Source organism: Hemicordylus capensis, chromosome 2 (assembly GCF_027244095.1).
Source record: "Hemicordylus capensis ecotype Gifberg chromosome 2, rHemCap1.1.pri, whole genome shotgun sequence".
Lineage (NCBI taxonomy): Eukaryota > Metazoa > Chordata > Lepidosauria > Squamata > Cordylidae > Hemicordylus > Hemicordylus capensis.
The window spans coordinates 251898009-251912992 of NC_069658.1; the positions used below are offsets into that span (position 1 = coordinate 251898009).

The 14984-nt window shown below is 48.1% G+C and overlaps 1 protein-coding gene across 1 annotated transcript in view; it reads left to right on the forward strand.

Annotated features, from left to right (window-relative positions):
* The window catches only part of LOC128343941 (zinc finger protein RFP-like), a 60691-nt gene that overhangs the window by 24690 nt on the left and 21017 nt on the right, over positions 1–14984 (forward strand). The window contains exons 8-10 of the mRNA XM_053293377.1: positions 6834–7252; positions 8058–8153; positions 13473–13703. Coding sequence (XP_053149352.1) covers positions 6834–7252; positions 8058–8153; positions 13473–13703 — 746 coding nt within the window. The remainder of the gene's footprint in view (positions 1–6833; positions 7253–8057; positions 8154–13472; positions 13704–14984) is intronic.

Genomic DNA, 14984 nt, shown 5'->3' on the forward strand with positions numbered 1-14984 from the left:
AGTGACTTTTAAACCCCAGATATAAATCGGGCTACACTTTAATGTGCAGTAAAACCCCCAAATTGTGTGTGAAGTGCTTCCCGATAGTTTGCAGGGACTTCTGGGTAAATTTGACTGATATGTGGACGCACACCCTGCATTCTGCCCAGATCCAGGTCAAGGGCTGGATGAATAAATGAATAAAGTGCCTAATGAATAAAACACCTACTAAACTGCCAATGGGACAATCATGCCAGGTGCTTGGGGAGGGCTCTTCCAACAAAATGGACAGTGCACAATGGAAAAACTGAAGAGCATGAGGGGAAAGAGTTAATGTTGGCTGCCTGCATTGACAGCCTGGTGCGCCCAGCTTTGAAAGGTTAAGCAGCAGCAGCAGCCTTCCTGCTCTCCCCTTACTAGCAGAGGCCCCGCCCACCGGGAAGAACAGCTGAGCTGCTTGGCTCTTCCCACCTCAGACACACACACAAGGATGCTAGCTCAATTGAGCCTCACACTGCTACTCATGTTTCTCCTCTCTTTCTCCCCCAGTGCCATACTCAGCAATCCTGCTGCTGACAACAGAGACAAATCCGTACTGCTGTGCCCATGCACAGCACCAGAAGCCCAGGACCAGCTTCCCGCAGTGCAACTATATCCCTGGCAGAAAACACCCACCCTGTTGCTCCCTTTTTCCTATTGGCCTATTTTCCTATTGGCTATGAGCACGTCACTCATCCTCCTGTCCACACTCTGCATGCTTAGGATAGTCATCTGAAGAGGCAAACGCTGTAAGTGTGATTGCACCAGCTTCCATGATCAGCAGGCTGGGGTGCCCAGGAATCAGAAATACGTTTAAAGTTGCATGTCTCTGTTTTTCATTTACACCTTTCATATTTATTTACTATCTTTTTGTTCTGCCTTTCCACTTTACTTAGTGCAGTCAAGGTGACGTACAATAAATATAAAATCAGTACAAATTATAAGCCATAGTACTGTAGTGGCCCCATGTTAAAGGTAAGATAGAGAGTAATTGCAAAGTTACTCCTCCTCAGTCATCACTTCGTTGAATTGCAGCGAACTGCTGACTGGGGTGGGGAGGCTATGCAATGCGGCTGAATAGCCCCATCCTGACACAGACCATGCCCCCTGCTTCTGCTGAGGACTCGGGGGAGTGGCCACTGGGGATCCTTCACAGCCAGCATTTCACTGAAATGCTGGCTGGCTCGATTTCCCCCCTCTCTGCCTGGCTAAGAACGAGGTTGGGTGGCAGGCACGGAGCCAGCCGAGCGGCAGCCCCTCTGACAAAATCCTATGCATGTGATGTCACTTGCATGGGGCATGCTGGAGCCCCGAGAGAAATTCCCTCCCTGCCCAGGAGCGAGAAAGCATCTATTCCCCTTTCTCTCCCTCCGTTCAGCACTGCCTGAAATGACAGGGAAGGGCTCACTCGGGCTCTTCGGAGCTCAAGGCCACACCCCCTTTCCATGTGGTGTCATGCGCAAAGGGGGCATGGCCTAGAGCTCTTCGGAGCTCAAGGCCACACCCCTTTTCATGTGACATTATGCGCAAAGGGGGCATGGCCTAGAGCTCTGAAGAGCCCGTGTGAGCCCTTTCCTGTCATTTCAGGCAGCGCTTGCTGCCTGAAAGCATCTATTCTCCCTTTCTCTGGAGGAAGAGAAAGGGGAATAGATGCTTTCAGGCAGCAAACACTGCCTGAAAAGGATGGGCAAGAGCTTGCATGGGGGGGCTCTTAGTAGCCCAGGTGTAGGCGTGGGGGGTTCGTTCAGGGCTCTTCCGGACCCTGAGCCCCGCCCTGCTGGGGGCTTCACCGGCCCCTACCATTGGCGGCCCGGGTTCATTGAAACCATTTGCACAATGGTGGCTATGCCCCTGCAGGGGGAAAAGCCTTGAGCATTTCAGTGAAACACTGGCTGGAAAGGAGAAGGGTGTGCTTCACTCTCCCAGCTGGCTGGGTGTGGGAGGGTTCGGAGCAGTGGGGTGCTTTGGGCATGGGGTTCGCTTGGCGCCATCATCCCCAGTTACAATTTATTGTGGCTAGGGATTATGGGAGTTGTAGTTCAGCAACATCTGGAGTACCACAGGTTGGGAACCTCTGGATTAGTCCAAGCCTCTGCTCAGTGCAGGATAATTACAGTGAACAGACACATGTGGGACATAGGTCAACCACTTTGCCCCTGAAAGCCATCCAGCTCCAAGATAGTGGTGAAGTTGGAACGAACCACAGAGATAGGATACCAGGCCATATCCACATTACCCAAATAACATGTCTATTAAGGGAGTGGCCTGTAGGCTTCAATCTCTTGGAGCTTGAGTGAATATGGAAAGCCCTTTATATAATGTGTTAAACTGAAAGGTTTTTTGTTAATGGAATTGTATATAAGTAGAATCATTATGTCACAATAAAACACTCCAAAACTACAAGACAGCAGAAAACAACATCCAAAGATAAAGCAGGAGGTGGGGAGACAACAAACCTGAAATCCTGAAAGAGCACCAAACTGGAGCTTTTATTTTATCTTCAGGATCAGTTCTGGAACTTTCTGAAGCTTTTGAGGAAGGTGAGAGAGAAGATTCTGGCATGTTATACCAATGAAGAAAAGGAAAGCCAAAACCTGTTTGTAACCTGTTTCTTTATGAACGAAAGAAGTATTAGACTCAATAAGTGGAAAAACAGAAGACAAAACAGCGAAAGCTTCATCAAAAGCCATGAGGCAGGCCTTCTTTTCAGACTGTCCATTATGGGGAGCCCCTGTTCTCCTTTTCTTGAAAGGCCATTTTAAAGGCAGGCCCTTGGAACTCTTTTCAAAGCTCTTTACTTGATTACTGTTTGTTATTAATATCCTGGACTGTCAAAAGTACAATGACGATTCTATAGGAATGGTCATCACCCACATCTTGACTCTGCAAACACTCCATATTTCAAACACATTGGCCTGCTTTTTTCCTCTCCTCATCTGTAGAATCAAATTGTAGCAGAGAGGCAAAAGAGAGTGGTTGAATTCAGACAACTCCACCAGTTTCTGGAAGGGCAAGACACATTCCTGTTGACCCAGATAGAAGAAGTGGAGATGGAGATTGCAAGAAGAAGGGATGAACATATGAGAAAACTCTCTGAGGAGTTCTTTTCTCTTGATAACGTTATATAGGAGATGGAAGAGAAGTGTGAACAGTCAGCAAGTGAGCTTCTTCAGATAAGAGGCAGCAGCAGAAACGGCAGGTTCCTAGGGGATGGCTGCGATGTGAACGAATCAGTTTTTGCGATTCGATTCAAGATTGGATCAGCCAGATTTGATTCAACTTCAAATCTTTCCCCCTTGAATCAGGCCCAATTTGATTCGACCTCAAATCTTTTCCCTTTGAATCAGGGTAGATTTGATTCTACTTCAATTTAAAGTTGAATTGATTCGGGAAACTTTTAAGGGGTCATGGGGGCACCAGAGTGGGTTGTGTGGTAGTGCCCAGTGGGTGCCAACTACCATCCAACCCCCAAAGGAATTGGGCAAAGGATAATTTCTTTAGGAATTCTTTAGTTTGAAGTGGTTTTATTTTTTCTTGTCATAGGGAATAATGGGAATTACAAGTGGCCCCATTACATAAGAACAGCCCTGCTGGATCAGGCCCAAGGCCTATCTAGTCCAACATCCTGTTTCACACAGTGGCCCACCAGATGCCTGGGGGAGAGATGCATATTGGCCCCAAATGGGCATTCCTTTTCTCTTTGCTTCCTCTTTTGTAAGACTGTGACCAAACTACTGGGACTACCCAAACTGGCCAGTCCAATGAGAACCACCTGTATTCTTTCTTGAGTGTGTCTAAACTGGGCCTAGGGAATGAACTGAAGGTCGGTGACTGACAGACTTCGAAACTAAACATGTCTGGGCCTAGCCAGTTCTTGGATGGGGGGAAGCCACCTGGGCCTCCCCCTTTTGGTGCCTGGCCTTGGCAGCCCCAATGACCACTCAGATGCCCTAGTCCCAGGCCAAAATATCCAAGCAATGGCTCATTTCCTGACTAAATTACACAACAGAAGTTCTACTGAAATCAAGAAGACCTTAATTCCGTACTCTTGGGGTGTTTTGATTTTATCCTCATAACAGTCTAGTGAGGTAAAAAGGCCAAGAGGCAGTGCCTTACCCAAGGTCCTCTGGGGAGATTCATGGCCAAGCAGGGATTCCAACCCAGGCCTCACCAGTCCAACTGCAACATTCTATGCACCACACAGACCTCCAAACAGGTTTAAACCCCGGGGGGTGGGGGTGGGATTTGAAGTTCAAAGCTGGGGGGGTGCCGCTTTAAGGGTGGGGGAGGGTGCACTTACCCCTCCCCCTGCTTCCCCCCCCCCGCTTTCCCCCTGCTAGAACTCATTTTCTATAAAAGCCTTTGGGCAGCAGTGTACTTCCCTGCCACCCCTTCCCCCTCTTCGGCTGGAAGTACCAGGTGTGCGTGCGCAGGTCACACGTGTCCACGCACACGTTAGATGGGCTCACGCATGCGAAGTGCACGCGGTACTTCCGGCCAAAGAGGGGGAAGGGGCAGCAGTGAGTTACACTGCCGCCTCGAAGACTATTATGGAAAACTAGCACCGGCGGAGGGAAAGCGGGGGAAGGGGTAAGTGCATGCTCCCCCACCCTTTAAGTGGCACCCCCACCCCCTCGAGCCACTCCTGCCCGGCTCCATGCACATCCCTGGTGCGGTGTGCCCTTTCTGCTGCTGCTGCTGCTGCTGCTGCTCCTCCACCCCCTGCTCGCCCATCCCGCTCCCTGCTTACTGAAAAGGTGCAGGGTGGGGCTGGATGCAGAAGGAAGTGATTGGAGGAGCCGGTACTTCCTGCCACTCCAGGTCCCCTGCTGCCTTTGCCCATAGCAGGGAATGGGCGGGGGAGGGGGATTAGTGGGAGGAGGAAGGCAGTGGGGGAGCTGTTGCTGCCACCCACATCTTCTCTAGTTACGGGGAGTTGATGGGGACTGGCTTGAGGAGCGCTCCAAGGGCAGGAGAGTCAGGGAGGGTCAGATGGGAGGAGGACAAGGAGGAATGGGTGCATGGAGTCCACATAGGAACCTGCCATATACTGAGTCAGACCATTGGTCTATCTAGCTCAGTATTGTCTTCACAGACTGGCAGCGGCTTCTCCAAGGTTGCAGGCAGGAATCTCTCTCAGCCCTATCTTAGGGAAGCCAGGGAGGGAACTTGAAACCTTCTGCTCTTCCAAGAGCGGCTTCATCCCCTGAGGGGAAGATCTTGCAGTGCTCACACATCAAGTCTCCCATTCATATGCAACCAAGGCAGACCCTGCTTAGCAAAGGGGAGAAGTCATGCTTGCTACCACAAGACCAGCTCTCCTCTCCTACCTCGGGACATTGCAGGGAGGAGGGTGATGGGGTACAAAGACCCCCCAGCAGTAGCATAGGGAGGCTGGCGGCGGCCCATGTGCGGCTGCTGTGGCCCCATCCCCATGCTTGATGTCAGATGCGGGGGAACGTGGTCTCCCTCTCAAACGGGGCCACGTGCCAATGCAGCGCGGGCTGATCTCTCTCCTAAATGGGGCCACTTGGCCCCATTTGGGAGAAAGATCTATTGTCCCCGCAGCAAGAACAGGAGTGGATCTCCCGGCCTTTAAGGCAGGGAGAGTCACTCTGGCCACGCTGCCAACGCAGCTCAGGACAATTTCGGCTCCAAACGGGGACCGAAATAATGCCTCCCATGTCTGATTCCAGATGCGGGGTGGGGGGTGTCTGGGGCTGCACTAGCGGCCCCTGATTGGTGGCACCCCGGGTTCTTTGAACGTGTTCGCCCAATGGTGGCTCAGCCCCTGCCCCTCAGACCCCTGTGCAGGGGCGTAACTACCATTAGGCAAGGGGAGGCAGTCATCTTGGGGCCCCACTGCCTCAAGGGGCCCCCCACAGGCACACCACATGACTCCCCGCCCACCCGTGTTGCACCCCCTATGAATTATGTTGCGTCTCTTGGAGATCGGCAGGAGCAGAGAGTAAAAGAAACTCAATTCAATGTGAATTAAGTATTCACCGTATTCATAATGGGGATGTGAGTGTGAGTACACTATATATTGTGAAATGCGTTTGTGTGTGTGTATCAGCGGGGGCCCCATCTTAAAATCTTGTCTCTGGGCCCACTCCAACCTTGCTACGCCCCTGCCCCAGTGGTGCCTGGACTGATCCTGTAGCGTAGCTGCTGGGTGAAGGGGTTTGGGGTAGGGAACAGGGATGGATTTAGACTGCAGGCTGAGAAAAGCTGCAGGGCAGAAAGGGCCAAATATCCCCTTTTTCAGGGCCAGCTGCTAATCAAATTAAGGAAGATCTTGTCCTGCTTCCATGTATTGCCAGGCATACCAGATCAATGAGAAGCAAGGCACAGTCACAAAATCCATTTTCAGTACCACGGCTGAGCCCAAGAAAGCAGAACAGGACCTACTTCTGGGCCAGTGCAGGGGACAAATTCCCATTCCCCAAATGGAATCCACCTTTAGGCTTAGAGCAGGGCACAGATTAGGACTCTCAGGCTGTTGTTCTGCCACTTAACTGAATCCATGAGCGGCTCTTCCTCCTAAAGTCCTCCACTGCCTCTGTCCCTGGGCTTTGTGTGATCCGAGTGAGGGGCTGCCTCTCTGGTCCTGAGGAAAGTGACAGGCAGCCCCGATATACCCGCCTTTTCTATGATGAAAATCTGCCACTGAAACCGGCCTCCTTTAGGGAAGAGGCAAGCCCAGCCCCACTCACCCTAGGGCTGCAGCTAAGAGGCAGAGCTGCCTGGAGGGGAGGGGCATGACAGAGAGGAAAACGAAACTCACTCAGCCTGCTGGCGGTGAGGAAGCTGAGTTATGGCGGCTCTCAGCGCCAGGAAGAGGTTTGAGGAGGAAGCGACTTGCTCCGTTTGCCTGGACTTCTTCACCGATCCAGTGACTCTGGACTGTGGGCATAATTTCTGCAAAGCCTGCATCGTCAAGTGCTGGGGGGAGTCCCCAAGAAAAGCCGCCTGTCCTCAGTGCAGAGAGAGAGTTCAGTCTACAAACCTGAAGCCAAACAGGCAGCTGGCCAGTGTGATCGAAGTAGCCAAAGAGCTGAGTGTGCAGACGAAGCAGGAAGCCGGAGCGGGGAGAGTCTGCGAGAGGCACAAGGAGCCCCTGAAGCTCTTTTGCAAGGAGGAGGAAGCCCCCATCTGCGTGGTGTGCAACAGATCCAAGGAGCACCGAGCCCATGATGTGGTTCCCCTGGAGGAGGCTGCCCAGGAGTACAAGGTAAGGGGGGGGGGGGCTCCCGTTTCATGGAGTGAGTCATAAGCAGTGCATATTTTGAGAGGTGCTGCCAGGACAGGGTTGATGGTTGATTCCAATGAAGCTGAATGCTGTGAGGTTCAGGAGACAGACAAAAGGAAGTACTTCTTTATACAATGCAAGTAGCAGGGGCGTAACAAGGCAGGAGTGGGCCCAGAGACAAAATTTTAAAATGGGCCCCTTGCTGATACACACAGACACATTTCACAATATATAGTCATGTGACTTGCCTCTGGGGGGCCCCTCGAGGCATGGGGGCCCCCAGGCAGCTGCTTCCCCGTGCCTAATAGTAGTTATGCCCCTGGCCAGTAGTTTAATTATGGAATGTGCTGCTGCCAGATGTGATGATGTTTAACAATCTAGGTAGTTTTAAGGGGGAGTTCCTGGAAGTTAGTGGCCATCAGTGGCTTGCAGGCTTGAAAGAAGCTATATCTACTACTTTCTTCAGGCTCAGAAGTGGCACACCCCTGGCTAAGCACCAGGTTCTAGGTAGCACCAAGGGAGGGGCGCTTCTCCTCTCTTCCCTGCTTGTGGGCTTCCCGAGTGCACCTGTTTAGTCAGGGGTGTGCCACTTCTGATCCTGCTCCAGCAGGGATTTCCTTATGTTCTTATGAGCAACCTCTGCCCCACCCCAAATAGAAGAAAAGAGGGGAAGCAGCCATATCGTTCAGTTTATCTGTATCTATTGACCTGTCAGTGATGGTTTTGAATTACTATAAATATTAAATCTGTAATTTGAAACTAAACTGGAATGCTTCTCTTTCTTCAGGATCAGATCCATGGAAGACTAGAGATTCTGAGGAAGGAGCGAGAGAAAATCCTGGAATATAAAGCAGATGCAGAAACAGAAAAACAAGCCATTCTTGTAAGTGTCACTGTTGCTGGGAAGCAACCCAGGAATGGAGCCAGTAGGGATGCGCACCAGCTGGTTCGGCGCCTCCTTTTGGAAGTGCCAAACCAGCACGATCGGGAGGGAAGTGGTTTCCTTAAAACGCAGGTAAGGAGCTCCTTCCCTACTCGCCCCACCCTGCCGCTTCCCTCCTGCCGCCGCTCATTTTACAAACCATTTGTCCCGTATTTTCCATGGCTGCCATGGAAAGGGCACTGCTGCGCACTTCCTGGTGCCTGTCGGGGGGTAGGGGGCACAGACCTTGATTTCCATCCTCGTCACCACTGCTCGCTGCTGTTGCTGCCTGTCCAAGACTCGAGCTGAGGATGAGCAAGCCCAAACAGCTGTTTGGTAGAAGACAGTTGCAGACTCAGGGAGGAATCCTTTAGAGCACATGCAAAAGTGGGAGAGAGTCTTCCTGCTCAGAGCTGGGCCCAAGACGCACACGAGCAAGCTGTTTAGGGACAGCGGGGACAGGGAGGGCGACAGGTTAGCCTAATCCACTGACAGAGCAGAGTGCTGAGCAAGCTTGCAGAGCAAGAATTGCTGGCCATGGTGGAGAAAGGCGGGGTCACCAGCAGTGTTCCCTCTGAGGCATGCACACATGTGTACACACACACGTTTTTTAATGTTGCTCAGTTAATTTTAGATCCCACTCAGAAAGGCTCCACTCTGAATGCACGAGTGTGCACACTGCCTTGATATTGCCTCCCAGAACAAAACACGTTTCGTACACACATGAAAAAAACTAGCGGGAACTCTGCTCACCAGTAGGGTTGCCAACCTCCCTGTATTGGGGGGACACTATTCAAAACATCAACATTAACAGCCATCCCTGATCGGCTAACAGTCATTCTCCAGGTATCGGGATCATGAAAATCATGCAGGCGATAACTACTGCTCATGTGTGAAATCTATCATTATTGGCTAAAAATGCTTCTCTTTCTAGAAAATACAATAATGTCAGACACATTTCAGCTAACAATGGTTATATCAACCAGCAGAGGAGAAGCCATCTCAGTTATAACTAGTCAGTGGTTAAAACATGTACAGCATTCTTACTCAGGCTTTCAATTACCCCCACTGACCCCTCCTCACATCACGTGTCCCTTATTTTGGCAGTTGGATGTTGGCAACCGCCATCTGGAAATATTGGGTTGCACTGGTGTAAATATCCTGTTGCACATGTGTAAGTGTAAGTGCCACCATCACTGCACAAATACATTCTGTATTGGGTTGGTTCTTCTGCTTGTGCAGCATGTTGCGATTTCCTCTACATTCTCTTACACAACCCCTTGCACAATCTTGTATATGTGCACATGCGGAAGTCCTAGCTCAACATGCATTTCAGTGGTGATTCTCTCATTCCAGTTAGCTCAACTTTAAGGAGCACCGCAAACTGGAAAAGTTATTTCCATGAGCATGATGGAAAATACTCCCTGAGGTATTCACTGGGTATATTGTGAGTCACCCAGACAACAACTGTTATGAAATTGCTTATTATTTTTATTGTATCTAATAATAATAATAATAACAATAATAATAATTATTATTCAATTTCTATACCGCCCTTCCAAAAATGGCTCAGGGTGATTTACACAGAGAACAACCTAGAAACACCAAATAAAGAAGAAACAGTGCATTTCTGGCGGAAATTATGGGACAATCCAATAGATTATAATAAAAAAGCAGGCTGGATGAAAGAGGTCAAAAAATGTAACCAACAAATGCAAGATCTAATAACACCAGAATTAATAAGTGAAAGAGCAAAGAAAATTAAAAATTGGACTGCGCCAGGCGACGTTGAACTGCATGGCTTCTGGCTTAAACACCTAACAAGCCTTCATAAACAACTATCAAAACAGTTCAATCACATTATGAAAGGCGGTGATATTGAACAATGGCTAACAACTGGGAAAACTCATCTCATGATGAAAGACCCAGCAAAAGGTGCAGTTCCAAGTAATTATAGACCGATAACCTGCCTGCCAACCATGTTCAAATTATTAACTGAAATAATAGGAGATGAAGTGATGCAACACTTGTTAATTAACAAACAGCTTCCAGTTGAACAGAAAGGAAATTGCCCAAACACCAGAGGCACAAAAGACCAGCTGCTGATTGACAAAATGATTTTAGAAAACTGCAAGAGAAGAAAAACAAATCTAAGTGTTGCATGGATTGACTACAAGAAAGCCTTCGATTCATTGCCTAACACATGGATACTAAATGTTTAGAAACAACTGGTGTCAGCAAAAACATTCAGATATTTATTTAAAAAGCAATGAGCATGTGGAGTACACAGTTAACAATCAATGGCAAGGCACTTGGACAGGTTAGCATTAGAAGAGGCATTTTCCAAGGGGACTCACTATCCCCTCTATTGTTTGTAATCGCCATGACCCCACTTTCACAAATACTAAACAAAACAGGCCTCGGATACCAAACATCTAAAACATCCAGTCAAATCAACCATCTGCTCTGCATGGACGATCTGAAGTTGTATGGAAAGTCCCAGTCAGAAATCGAATCACTGCTAAACACTGTCCGTATATTCAGTAGCGATATAGCAATGGAGTTTGGACTAGACAAGTGTGCTGCATTAATAATGAACAGAGGGAAAATAACAAAAACAGAAGGAATAGAACTGCCCAATGGAAGCAACATCAAGAACCTGGAAGAGAAAGAACCTTACAAATACTTGGGCATTCTCCAGGCTGATAACATCGCACACACTGAAGTTAAAAGAAAAATGGGAAGTGAATACATCAGGAGAGTCAGAAAAATCCTCAATTCCAAACTCAATGGCGGGAACATCATACAAGCCATAAACACCTTGGCTATACCTGTTATTAGATACACTGCAGGAATAATAGACTGGACCCAGGCAGAGCTAGAGACGCTAGATCGTAAGACCAGGAAAATAATGACCATCAATCATGCTCTGCACCCCCGCAGTGATGTAGATAGACTCTACCTCCCTTGCAGCTCAGGTGGAAGAGGAATGCTGCAAGTCCATCAATCAGTAGAGGAGGAGAAAAGAGGCCTTGAAGAATATATAAGGGACAGTGAAGAAGATGCACTTCAAATGGTCAAGAACGCGAAACTATTCAACACCAATGAAACAAAACAGGCCTACAAGAAAGAACAAGTCAAGAACCGAGCAGAAAAATTGAGAAATAAGCCCCTGCATGGTCAATATTTGCACAATATAAGTGGAAAATCAGACATCACCAAGACCTGGCAATGGCTTAAGAATGGCAACTTGAAGAAAGAAACAGAGGGTTTAATGCTGGCTGCACAAGAACAGGCACTAAGAACAAATGCAATAAGAGCAAAAGTCGAAAAATCCACAACAAACAGCAAGTGCCGCCTTTGTAAAGAAGCAGATGAAACAGTGGACCACCTGATCAGCTGTTGTAAGAAGATCGCACAGACTGACTACAAACAAAGGCATGACAAGGTAGCAGGGATGATACACTGGAACATCTGCAAAAAATACAAGCTACCTGTAGCCAAGAATTGGTGGGACCATAAAATTGAAAAAGTTGAAGAAAATGAAGATGTAAAAATATTATGGGACTTCCGACTACAAACAGACAAACATCTGCCACACAATACACCAGATATCACTGTAGTCGAGAAGAAAGAAAAACAAGTCAAAATAATCGACATAGCAATACCAGGGGATAGCAGAATAGAAGAAAAAGAAATAGAAAAAAATCACCAAATACAAAGTTCTAAAAATTGAAATTGAAAGGCTGTGGCAGAAAAAGACCAAAATAATCCCAGTGGTACTTGGCGCCCTGGGTGCAGTTCCAAAAGACCTTGAAGAGCACCTCAACACCATGGGGCCACAGAAATCACCATCAGCCAATTACAAAAAGCAGCTTTACTGGGAACAGCCTATATTCTGCAACGATATCTATAACCATTGACAATAAAATTCTGGCATCCCAGGTGCTTGGGAAGGACTCAATGTCTGGATAAAACAAACCAGTCAATAACACCTGTCTGACTGTGTAAACAAGAAATAATAATTCGATTTCTATACCGCCCTTCCAAAAATGGCTCAGGGTGATTTACACAGAGAAATAACAAACAAATAAGATGGAACCCTGTCCCTAAAGGGCTCACATTCTAAAAAGAAACATAATAGCAATAGCAATAGCACTTACATTTATATACCGCTCTATAGCTGGAAGCTCTCTAAGCGGTTTACAATGATTTAGCATATTGCCCCCCAACATTCTGGGTACTCATTTTACCGACCTTGGAAGGATGGAAGGCTGAGTCAACCTTGAGCCCCTGGTCAGGATTAAACTTGCAACCTTCTGGTTACAGGGCGGCAGTTTTACCACTGCGCCACCAGGGGCTCTACATAAGCTAGACACCAGCAACAGTCACTGGAAGTACTGTGCTGGGGGTGGATAGGGCCAGTTACTCTCCCCCTGCTAAATAAAGAGAATCACCACAGTAAAAGGTGCCTCTTTGCCCAGTCAGCAGGGGCAACTGAGCAGAAGAGATAGAGGTAGGAGGCAGCTTTGCTGCTCAGAACTTCTACTGTATGGACTGTCCTGATTTCCCACTATGGTGTTCATGAAAGGCCATTCTAAGGGTGGGCCCTTGTCAGCATTTATGGAACTCTTTCCCTGATGAATGCTGGTAAAAAAACTGAAAGTCAGAATTTTTTCCAGAACTGCCCCAGAATGCTGGCTAGATATTCCAACAATGCTTTTGGCTTAAAGTGGGGAAATCAGCTTGGCTGGGGGAGCACTTCAGCTTCAGAATCAATGAGCCAGCGTGGTGTAGTGGTTAGAGTGCTGGACTAGGACCGGGGAGACTTGAGTTCAAATCCCCATTCAGCCATGATACTAGCTGGGTGACTCTGGGCCAGTCACTTCTCTCTCAGCCTAACCTACTTCACAGGGTTGTTGTGAAAATCAACTCAAGCATGTAGTACACCGCTCTGAGCTCCTTGGAGGAAAAGCGGGATATAAAATGTAAATAATAATAATAATTAATAATAATTTAAGCAAGTTTTGGTGTATTGGAAAAGACGAGGAGGCAGGACTCAGAGTACTGTTCAAAAGCTTAATTGAGAATAAAATGGGGATACAGCAGGGGAAAGAGATTTCTAGATCTCTGTCCTCCATCAATGCAGATCGAACCTCTGGAAGTCAGAAGGTGTTCTTCCAATGAGACTCTCATAAGATACCTCTTGACACACTACAGTGGCTGATTATCCTTCTGACATTGGCCTGCTCTCCTCCTTTTTCCATCTGCTTATTGCAGGAGCAAACAGAAACAGCAAAGCAAAAAGTCGTGGCTGAGTTCAGACAAATGCACCAGTTTTTGGAAGAACAGGAGAAACGTTTGCTGGCCCAGATGGAAGAGCTGGAGAGGGAGATTTTAGCAAGGAGTGAGGAGCACTTGGCCAGACTCTCCGAGGAGCTCTCCTCTCTCGAATGGACTATCTGGGAGATGGAGGAGAAGTGCCAGCAACCAGCGGCTCAACTCCTGCAGGTAAGTCAGTGGAAGCAACAGCCCAGGCTCCTCTCCAGGGGAAGTTGGACTCGAAACCTTCATGTGTTTCTTTCACTGTAAAAAGAAGTAAAAGGAGTGCTCAGTTTATTCCTCTGATAAAGCTAGGTTATGTACGGGAGCGTCCACGAGAAACAGGACAAAGTATTCACCTTAATGGGAACTATTTCTAACTAGAGGACTGCTTCCCTGCTAGCCTTTTAGTCTGGGATTGCTTCTCTTCATTTTTGCAGTTTTGGGGAGAATCTAGACAGTGTTGTTTGTTTTCCAGAGTACTCCAACTTCTTGTCTTGACCTCACTCTCATCCCCAGTGTCCATTGCAGATGGTGGAGCTCCCAATAGTCTTTTAAGCATTACTGTGTCTTTAATGAGACCTTTCCTCTTTGTGGTTTATACATCTGTCATGGTCGCTAATACAATGTTAAATGAGATGGACTCCTGGTCTTATTCAGTAGGGCTCTTGTGTATCAAAGAGAGGATTGTGTTTCACCGAGTGTGCAAAAGGTGGCTAGTTGAATTAGCGTGTTTGGTCTAGAGTAGGAATAGCGGGCCAGTAGCCCAGGGAACCTAGCTTAGTCCCAATACCACAAGTGTGCACAGTCAAAGGCCTCCCTTCTTCCCCTCTGGTGGGGTTTGCTCCTGGAAGGCAGCTAATCTCCTCCTTGAATGAGGAGCATGGCCCAGCGGCTAAATTTTCTGCCTGAGATTGAGGGTGAAGGGAACGGCCTGCCTGATCTTGTTGCAGGAGTCAGTGCAGAGGGAGATGGCAGATGTGGGGGTGAGTCCCTGAAGCCTCTTTGTGTGGGTTAGGAATGCCATTCTAACTCTGAAGAGAAAGCAGTGTGGTATAATGGTTAGAGGCTAGGAGTGTTAGACTAGGATTGGGGAGACCTAGTCCTAATCCACAGGAACATAAGCAGCTGCCATATACTGAGTCCAATCATTGGTCCATCTAGCACAGTATTGTCTGCACAGTTTGTCAGTGGCTTCTCCAAGGTTGCAGTCAAGAGTCTTTCGCAGCCCTATCTTGGAGATGCCAGGGAGGGAACTTGGACCTCAGTGCTCTTCCCAGAATGGTCCCATTCCCTAAGGGGAATCTCTTACAATGCTCACATGTAGTCTCCCATTCAAATGTAAACTAGGACAGACCCTGATTAGCAAAGGGGACAATTCATGCTTGGTACCACAAGACAATTGCTCCTCTCTGTTCAGCCATGAAACTCACTAGGTGACTCTGGGCCAGTCACCTAACCTACGCCACA